The sequence below is a fragment of the Nerophis ophidion genome, linkage group LG15, assembly GCF_033978795.1.
Source record: "Nerophis ophidion isolate RoL-2023_Sa linkage group LG15, RoL_Noph_v1.0, whole genome shotgun sequence".
NCBI lineage: Eukaryota > Metazoa > Chordata > Actinopteri > Syngnathiformes > Syngnathidae > Nerophis > Nerophis ophidion.
The window spans coordinates 38,333,379-38,344,229 of record NC_084625.1 but is presented as its reverse complement, the minus strand read 5'-3'; the positions used below and the strand labels follow the sequence as shown (position 1 = coordinate 38,344,229).

The 10,851-nt window shown below is 38.8% G+C and overlaps 1 protein-coding gene across 1 annotated transcript in view; it reads left to right on the top strand.

Moving 5' to 3' along the window:
• Window positions 1-817: 817 nt before the first annotated feature.
• LOC133569651 (kinesin-1 heavy chain-like) overlaps window positions 818-10,851 on the top strand; it is a 92,372-nt gene continuing 82,338 nt past the window's right edge. The window contains exon 1 of the mRNA XM_061922144.1: window positions 818-1,244. Coding sequence (XP_061778128.1) covers window positions 1,119-1,244 — 126 coding nt within the window. The 5' untranslated portion in view covers window positions 818-1,118. The remainder of the gene's footprint in view (window positions 1,245-10,851) is intronic.

Sequence of the window (10,851 nt, the reverse complement as noted above, 5' to 3'; positions counted from 1 at the left end):
AAAACAGATATCAGAAACACCACAAATAAAAAAACAATATTTGTATTATTGTGGGTGTAAGTACCGAATCCAACCTGCAATGCATCATAGAGACTGAATTACATTTAGATGTATTTATCACATAAATAATATACAGTTAATTCATCACTGCCCTTGAATCATCTTCTTGAAGAGCAGCATTGGTGCCTGGTGACGGAATCCAGGTCATCGGTCAGCATTTTGAACCCTGAAGCCAAAGTGGGTGAAGTGTCTTGCTCAAGTACACTATGGCAATGACTGGGATGGAGGACGCGGGATTCGCACCAAGAACCCTCAGGTGAGTGGACAACCTTCTGCGCCTCCTGAGCCATTAAAATATACATTTGTAAAATCTTCTTTTTCATGTCAGGCACAAATGAAATCATCAGATGCCTGTGTAAAATACTTTTGTGTTAAATGCATACTTGTGTTTTATGAAGATTGAAGCAGACACCATTTTTTAATTATCCTGATACATCATGTGACACTCATATCAGATGTTTGTTATTTCTGAAAGAATACAATAAGGAAACACACTTGAATTTTAAATTTTCCTGAAGGAACTCTCCTGAAGTAATCAATAAAGTACTATCTATCTATCTATCTATCTATCTATCTATCTATCTGATACACTTTGTGTCCGCTGCACGGCAACTCAGGAGTGAGCATTGAAATTATTTGTATGTATTCAGATCTTCTTGTGATCAATGAGTAGCTTTGTCAACGTTGAGCTTCTTAATGGATAGCCAGGATTTGTCTCATGATCCTCACACCCTGTGACTTCCTTGGGCTAGCAGCATTTCATCACTGCTGCATTTTTCTTCTTGCAAGAAGCTCTTTGCTCTTTTCCTCTGACAGTTTGTTGAGTAGCTAAAGTCAAGTTTAGTTTAGACTGACAATTAGTATTTATGCTGAAGTTCTTTACTCGAATACTGCCTTTGAATGCATCTTTTCCTCATGACTTTATTCGCTGATGTCCGCTTCTAAAGGACTACTTGACACAGCCTGCAGGAAGTGGTCCATCAGCTGTGCAGTAGAGGCGCGGCCTCCTCTCAGCCTAAACTTCACCAAGAAGTCTGTGACACTCCAAGGCGGCGGACATGGCCAACCCAGCCGAGTGCTCCATCAAGGTAGTGTGCCGCTTCAGGCCGCTGAACAAATCCGAGGTGGCCCGAGGAGACAAATACATCCCAAAGTTTCAAGGGGATGACTGTGTGCAGATCGCGGTGAGTAATCATCCCAACTTAACAATAATCAATAATAATGTGCTGATGGATCCATGTTGTTATGCACTTTCATACACACCAACATATTGTGGGTGTGTATGAAACCTACTCAATGGCCTAGTGGTTAGAGCAGGGGTCGGGAACCTTTTTGGCTGAGAGAGCCAAGAAGCCAAATATTTAAAAATGTATTTCCGCAAGAGCCATATAATATTTTTTTTAACACTGAACACAACTAAACGCGTACATTTTTAAGTAAGACCAACATTTCATGTCTCCTATTCTTTCTAAAAACATTGTTATTCTGAAGCTAAATGTGGAGAGGGCGTGGCCTGCGGGCCTGCAGCAAAGCAGGGTGTTGCCAGGACCTGCCTCGAAATCAGCGACAGGTGCGTAGATGGCCCAGCTGGGCCTTCTTATCTAATCACCTGTCGCTCTGTTTATAAGCAGCAGCTAGGAGGAGAGACGGGGTCGGGGCTGGAGCCAGAGCGCGAGTGAGAACGAAAGAGAAAAAGACAAATGCTGTAAAGCAACTGAGAGACTTACTGAAAAATAAAACAATATTGTAGCCCTGAAACAGGCTCTCATGTCGGTGCCTGGTGGTCTGAAGAACCCCCAGGAGGGCAAGCCCCACACTAAACAATAATGAATAACTTGCTTCTTACCATTAACGCAATTTCTTGAACATAAAAATGCATGGCAATGTTTCATATTTTGAACGTTATTTTTCATTACAAGTCGAATTATTCATTACTTATCGTAATAAGCAGCGTCAGCTCAGATTTATCCGAGAGCCGGATGCGGTCATCAAAAGAGCCACATCTGGCTCGTGAGCCATAGGTTCCCTACCCCTGGGTTAGAGTGTCCGACCTGAGATCGGTAGGTTGGGAGTTCAAACCCCGGCCGAGTCATACCAAAGACTATAAAAACGGGACCCATTGCCTCCCTGCTTGGCACTCAGCATCAAGGGTTGGATTTGGGGGTTAAATCACCATAAATGATTCCCGGGCGCGGCACTGCTGCTGCCCACTGCTCCCCACTGCTCCCCTCACTTTCCAGGGGGTGATCAAGGGGATGTGTCAAATGCAGAGGACAACTTTCACCACAACTAGTGTGTGTGTGACAAATCATTGGTACTTTAACTTTCACTTAATATTGCACAAGAGTATAGAAACACAGTGACAACACAACAGGGTCACTTTGGAAATAATTTAGGTTCATCTTTATAAATATCTTAATCGTTGTTGAATTAACTTAAGGAATTTTTGTATTTATTGACAACATATTTCCAGTTCACACAAAAACCTTCAAAAGTGTCTTTATAGGGGAACTTTATCACCAGACCTATGTAGGCGTCAATACATACCTTGATGTTGCAGAAAAAAGACCATCTATTTTTTTAACCGATTTCCGAACTCTAAATGGGTAAATTTTGGCGATTTAAACGCCTTTCTATTACTTGCTGTCGAAGCGATGATGTCAAAACGTGACGTCACCTAGGTAGTCAACGCCATTTTCTCCATCACATTACACGCAGCAAGTCAAATCAGCTCTGTTATTTTCCGTTTTTTTTACTGTTTTCCGGTACTTTGGAGACATCATGCCTCGTCGGTGTGTTGTCGGAGGGTGTAACAACACGATTAGGGACGGATTCAAGTTGATTTACGTAGAATGTGCATTGATTAGCACGGCATGCTAATCGATGCTAACATGCTATTTAGGCTAGCTGTATGTACATATTGCATCGTTATGCCTCATTTGTAGCTAAATTTGCATCCAGCCTTTCCCTCCATCCACATTTAATGCCAAACAAACACTTACCAATCAACAGATTTAAGTTGCTCCAGTGTCAAAAGATGCGAATGTCCCGATCGTTTGGTCTGCACATTTTACCGGCGATGCTATGACAGACATGGCACAGAGAAACGTGTGGATATCCTGCGACACCCAAAGCAGATGCATTTCCAACGATAAAATCAAAGAAATCACAAAGGTGAGTTTTGTTGATGTTATTGACTTATGTGCTAATCCAACATATTTGGTCGCGGCATGACTGCCAGCTAATCGATGTTAACATGCTATTTAGGCTAGCTGTATGTACATTTGTAGTTGTATTTGCATCCAGCGTTTCCTTCCACCCACATTTAATGCCAAACAAACACTTACCAATCGACATATTTAAGTTGCCCCATTGTCAATGCGAAAGTCCCGATCAATTGGTCTGCACATTTTACCGGCGATGCTAAGGCAAACATGGCTGAATAGCGTCAATAGCTATTCGGTCAATAGCTTCAGTTTCTTCTTCAATTACATTTTCGTTATCTGCTTACATATTCCAAACATCCGTTTCAATACATGCGTAATCTGTTGAATCGCTTAAGCCGCTGAAATCCAAGTCTGAATCCGAGCTAATGTTGCTATATCTTGCTGTGGAATCCGCCATGTTGTTTGTATTGGAATCACTGGATGACGTCACAGGAAAATGGACAGTGGCTTCGCAGATAGCGAAAATCAGGCAATTTAAAGCCTTTTTTCGGGATATTCCCGGACGGGTAAAATTTAGAAAAAAACTTCAATAAAATAAAATAAGCCACTGGGAACTGATTTTTATCGGTTTTAACCCTTCTGAAATTGTGATAATGTTCCCCTTTAATGGACAATTGTATTGTACTTCAATGAAGTGAGCAAAATATTAGTTTCTCAGCACATTTCTACACCACTGCTAACTGTGAAGTACTTTGCCTGTATTGAACACTTTTTGTATTATTCGGTTTCTCACAAAAAATTTAACATTTTTGAATAGGTCTTTGTTTTCATACAGCAAACATTACATGTAACGAGCCAGTCTGTTTATTCATGTATCATTCTGTGGAATATCCAAACAAAGAATCCACTCATACTTTTTATTCAGTACAAATGCAAAATAATCCACAATGGGGCCAAAGGAAGTTGAAAGTGCCAGCACTTTGAAAATAAGTTTAGAACCACTATTGAATTCAAGAAAGAACTTTAAGCAAAGTTCAAGGGTAGCATCTGCTTGACTCTCCCCTGCTCCCTCTTTGCTCATCACCAACTTGTCTCACAAGAGAATATAGAGGCGATGTCAAACATTGATTTATGCATTTTGCTAATCATTTATTTCTAACATTGTTTTCTGCATGTAACCTATGATGTATGATTATCATTTGATCACTTCAATACTTCAATCACTTTTAATTTTCCTGAAGGAACTTACCTGATATAGTACAATAAAGTACTATCTATCTATCTAATATGGGATTTTAGCAAGCACAAACAGGCTATCACCTGCAATACCTTAAGTTGTGTATTGTCTCACCGGCCTCTTTACAGCCAGGTGGGAGCGCTGTTTTACCAGTGGCAGCAGAGTCGAGAATAAAGCGAGTTTGGCCAACTAAACCAGGGGCGCCATCATTTGCTACCAATGACATGCGCGCTGTGTCTGGAAGCAAGCAATTGCAGTCGTTCTGACGTTAGCTTTCCTGTCAAAATAAACCCAAATAATATGTTTATGTATAGTTCTAAACATACTCCCGCTCATTAACTTACAATATTACATGTTTTTATTCAATCAAAAGTATAATTTTGGGGCTGTATTTGATGCAATTCATGTAGTGTTTAGCAACCAGTACGCTATAACACGCACCCGGCGGCGAAAGAAACTTAAAACAATTACTTATTACCCTTATTTTGCCAAAAGCTACATTAGCTTTGGTTCCAACAGTCTCAGAAAAATTGTGACTTTTGTGTGAAGTAGGTCAACTGTGATGGCAGCTTTCAATGTATTTGTAATGTATTACTCATTATGTATTATTCTAACTGTACTTTCTTTTTTGTTACATGGTAAGTGAATAAGTGTACATTTGTAATTATTTCCCCATATTTCTGGCCATATTTGGGTCTGAATGGCTGTCAAAGTGTACGAACTTGTCGGAATACCAACTCACACTTCTTCTGTCCCGGTGAGATGCATGATTTACGATCAGAACATGGGTGTCAAACTCTGGCCCGCGGGCCACATTTGGCCCGCCCTGAAATTTCATTTGGCCCTTGAGGCAATATGAAATTAACATTAGAGCTGGCCCTCCGGTATTATATAGCGGCGGTGCCGCTGTAACAGCGCATTCACCGCTAATACTCATACATGCCAACCCTCCCGATTTTCCCGGACTCCCAAAATTCAGTGCCCCTCCCGAAAATCTTCCGGGGTAACCATTCTCCCGAATTTCTCCCCATTTCCACCCGGACGACAATATTTGGGGAGTGCCTTTAAGGCACTGTCTTTAGCGTCCTCTACAACCTGTTGTCTCGTCCGCTTTTCCTACATAGAAATAGTGTGCCAACCCAGTCACATAATATATGCAGCTTTTACACACACACGCACACAAGTGAATGCAAGGCATACTTGTTCAACAGCCATACAGGTCACACTGAGGGTGGCCGTATAAACAACTTTAACAATCTTAAAAATATATGCACCAAACTGTGAACCCACACCAAACAAGAATAACAAACACATTTCAGGAGAACATCCGCACCGTAACACAACATAAACACAACAGAACAAATACCCAGAACCCTTTGCAGCACTAACTCTTCCGGGATGCTAGAATATACCCCCCCAAGCAATAAATAACGTTTTACTCATGCACTTTCTCTTGCTACTTCAAGGCTTGAATGTTTGATTCATTCATTATTGTTATTTTATTTGCAAATGTATTAATAGCCGGTGGAAAAAGTTTATTTTGATATTTACCTCAAAGGGCTGCAAATAAAAAAGAGGCATTCAATTTTTATTAAAATTTTATTTGATATGCCATTGATATGTTTTAATTATTATTACTATTATTATTTAAAACTCGATTTTGCATGTCACTATAAAGTAATATTGGCCTTGCTTGTTCAATATTCAATGCAAAATTTGTTTAGTTTCCTATTAAAAGGTTGATTTGTACAACCTTGGCCAGTGGCTTTGTTCAGTTTAAAATTTTGGCCCACTCTGTATTTGAGTTCGACACCCCTGATCTAGAATAAACTTAGAGCGTGCAAGAAAGCGACGAAGCAGCAAACTACTCATAAACATTAGGACACACGCGAGTGATCACGACGCCGCTATAAATAGTTTGTCTGCAATGGCGCTTATAATAACAATATCACTAATATTTGGTTAATATTCAAATCACCCAATATAAATGGAATATTGTTGGTGCTTTTTGAATGGTTATTTATTGGATTTTATGGGCAAAATAGTGGAGCTCCCATTGGCTCCGCTGCAATCAAACTTTTATTTACGTTTCTTTAATATTTAGGATGCATTGAAAAAAAATCCATCCGTCGTCATGTCTTTCATAATAATTGTGAACGATAGGCAAAATTTAAAAAAAAAAGTGCAGTTCCCCTTTACCTTGTGCATTAAACTAAATGTCCTTTTTTTCCTTTTGTGGGCGACTTCTCAGCCATTCTCTCGTCCTACCTTCTAATCATACTTGCCAACCCTCTCGGATTTTCCGGGAGACTACCGAAATCCAACGCCTCTCCTGAAAACCTCTCGGGACAAATTTTCTCCCGAAAATCTCCCGAAATTCAGGCGAAGCTGGAGGCCACGCCTCCTCCAGTTCAATGCGTACCTGAGTGACGTGTACAAAATGCGTGTCTCCCCAATGACATTATAACTGTAGAATGATCGAGGGCGAGTTCTTATGTGGGTTCATTGTTAGGCAGTTTCATTATCGTCCTCCCAGCTCGGTAAAACGACACACAACACCAGTACGAATTTGTCTACCTAAAGCAGTTCGTCTGCCAAACAGCAATGTGTTGTGAAACTCTTAAACGGGACAATACTGCCATCTAGTGTACATGCATATGGTTAGAAAAACAAGGATGGAATATTCAACCCTCAACTCATCAATGAGTAGATGAATGTTATGTGTGTGTAAATGTGTAAATTAATGAACACTGAAATTAAAGTATTTATTTTATTTATATATATGTAATGAAGTGAAGTGAAGTGAATTATATTTATATAGCGCTTTTCTCAAGTGACTCAAAGCGCTTTATATATGTATAAAAAAACATACATATATATAAACAGTATATATATATATATATATAGCTAGAATATAATATAGTATAATAATATGATATATATATATATATATATATATATATATATATATATATATATATATATATATATATATATATATATATATATATGAAATACTTGCATTGGTGAATCTATGAATCTAGCAGTAAATATACTCAACAACCCCCCCCCCCCCCCCCAAAAAGAAAAAAAAAACAAAATCGGAGGTCTCAAGGTTGGCAAGTATGCTTCTAATTAACAAAATTATGTAAAAATTAGGGCTTCACGGTGGCAGAGGGGTTAAAGCGTCTGCCTCACAATACGAAGTTCCTGCAGTCCTGGGTTCAAATCCAGGCTCGGGATCTTTCTGTGTGGAGTTTGCATGTTCTCCCCGTGAATGCGTGGGTTCCCTCCGGGTACTCCAGCTTCCTCCCACTTCCAAAGACATGCACCTGGGGATAGGTTGATTGGCAACACTAAATTGGCCCTAGTGTGTGAATGTGAGTGTGAATGTTGTCTGTCTATCTGTGTTGGCCCTGCGATGAGGTGGCGACTTGTCCAGGGTGTACCCTGCCTTCCGCCCGATTGCAGCTGAGATAGGCGCCAGCGCCCCCCGCGACCCCAAAAGGGAATAAGCGGTAGAAAATGGATGGATGGATGTAAAAATTATTAATGTCATACATTCTGCTTATGTGTTTGGATAAAGTCACAAGGGAATGTGTTACCACTTGTTAGTTTGTTTATGTTGCCAACCACTTTTGTTGACATTGTGGACTTAAACGGGTTGCACTGAACTAAAAATTCTGTGACAGTGTAATATTGCATTTTAATTTTAATATGGCATTAAAAAGTTTTTCATCAGTAGGTTTGGTTCTTCTTTGACTCTGCATTGGAAGTCTTGACTAACATTAATGTTATCTGCAATCAACAGTGCATTTTCTGTTTGGAATGTTCTGCCTACGGGAATCAAACATGCTGAGTCACTGTCCAGTTAGAATCCTTCATTTGTTGCACTAAGAAACTATTGATTTTTTTAAATATTTAACAGAATTATTATTAGTTCATTCATCCACTTTCTACCACCTATGTTGTTCAGAGTCATAGGGGAGCTAGTATGGAGATACAGTGGGGCAAAAAAGTATTTAGTCAGCCACCAATTGTGCAAGTTCTCCCACTTAAAATGATGACAGAGGTCTGTAATTTTCATCATAGGTACACTTCAACTGTGAGAGACAGAATGTGAAAAGAAATCCAGGAATTCACATTGTAGGAATTTTAAAGAATTTATTTGTAAATTATGGTGTAAAATAAGTCTTTGGTCAACCATTCAAAGCTCTCACTGCTGGAAGGAGGTTTTGGCTCAAAATCTCACGATACATGGCCCCATTCATTCTTTCCTTAACACGGAGCAATCGTCCTGTCCCCTTAGCAGAAAAACAGCCCCAAAGCATGATGTTTCCACCCCCATGCTTCACAGTAGGTGTGGTGTTCTTGGGATGCAACTCAGTATTATTCTTCCTCCAAACACGACGAGTTGAGTTTATACCAAAATGGATACATGGATGATACAGCAGAGGATTGGGAGAATGTCATGTGGTCAGATGAAACCAAAATAGAACTTTTTGGTATAAACCCAACTTGTCGTGTTTGGAGGAAGAAGAATACTGAGTTGCATCCCAAGAACATCACACCTACTGTGAAGCATGGGGGTGGAAACATCATGCTTTAGGGCTGTTTTTCTGCTAAGGGGACAGGACGATTGATCCGTTTTAAGGAAAGCATGAACGGGGCCATGTATCGTGAGATTATGAGCCAAAACCTCCTTCCATCAGTGAGAGCTTTGAATGGTTGACCAAATACTTATTTTCCACCATAATCTACAAATAAATTCTTTAAAATTCCTACAATGGATTTTTTTTTCACATTCTGTCTCTCACAGTTGAAGTGTACCTATGATGAAAATTACAGACCTCTGTCATCATTTTGAGTGGGAGAACTTGCACAATCGGTGGCTGACTAAATACTTTTTACCCCCACTGTACATTTGATGTACATTTGATTTTTGTTTGGTTTGGTTGAAGTTTATGTCGAACATGTATGCAATGACAAATTATATTATATTAGATTATAGTTACATACCGGTATTTACATTGTATTATGTTCAAAAAGGAGTAGGAAGAAGCCAATCTTGTCATACCCCTTTTCCAGTTCATAGCAATCTGCTAACACGAATGTTCACTTTCTGTCCTCACTTTGTAACACAATCAGGGTTTGTTTGGGTGCTTAAAAATCTTTAAAATGCATGGATTTCAACGTTGTGTTTTCAAAGTTTGAAAAATGCTTGAATTTTTGGGTGAAGTGCTTGTGAATGCTTGGAAATATTCATCGTAACGTTTATCAGACCAACCAAAGAATATACAACCCATATCAACCCATCCTTACCAGCCAACAGTTACACAAAACACTGTGAGTATTTAGCCTCCAGACTAAGCACGCTACATGCACACAACTTCTCCCCTTCTCTTACCAGGGTTTGCCTAGGTCAGTGGTTTTCAAATGGGGGTACGCGTACCCCTGGGGGTACTTGAAGGTATGCCAAGGGGTACGTGAGATTTTTTTTTTTAATATTCTAAAAATAGCAACAATTCAGCTTTATAAATATATTTATTGAATAATACTTCAACAAAATAGGAATACAAGTTCATAAACTGAGAAAAAAAATGCAACAATGCAATATTCATTTTTGTGGACATGTTCCATAAATATTGAGGTTAAAGAGTTCTTTTTTTTTGTGAAGAAATGTTTAGAATTAAGTTCATGAATCCAGATGGATCTCTATTACAATCCCCAAAGAGGGCACTTTAAGTTGATGATTACTTCTATGAGTAGAAATCTTTATTTATAATTGAATCACTTGTTTATTTTTCAACAAGTTTTTAGTTATTTTTACATATTTTTTTCTTAATAGTTCAATTGCACTGTTATACAATTTAATAAATCAGAAACTGATGACATAGTGCTGTATTTTACTTCTTTATCTCTTTTTTTCAACCAAAAATGCTTTGCTCTGATTAGGGGGTACTTGGATTAAAAAAAAAATTCACAGGGGGTACATCACTGAAAAAAGGTTGAGAACCACTGATTTAGGTGAATAGGTGGTGTTGGATTTAACTGTGATGGATAATTGGCTGCTAGTGAGGACATAGGATTAACGGGGCATTTTTCTACCGGTGAACAACGGTTAAGATTGAGTGTTTCACTGCTAAAATAATAATATATTTATAATGGATATGGGTTTTAAATGTGTATCTAAAACAGGGGAAATAGGTGGTTGATTGGTTAGGTATTTAAGTATTTGCGTATTGGGGTTTCTGCTGCATTAATCTATTGTGTTTATGGGGTTGAATGTATTTTATATATATCTTGGTGCATTTACATTGAGACAATTTATTTAAAATCTGTTTTAACTTAAAGGGAAAAATAGTCCATTTTCTTACACTTGTTTAA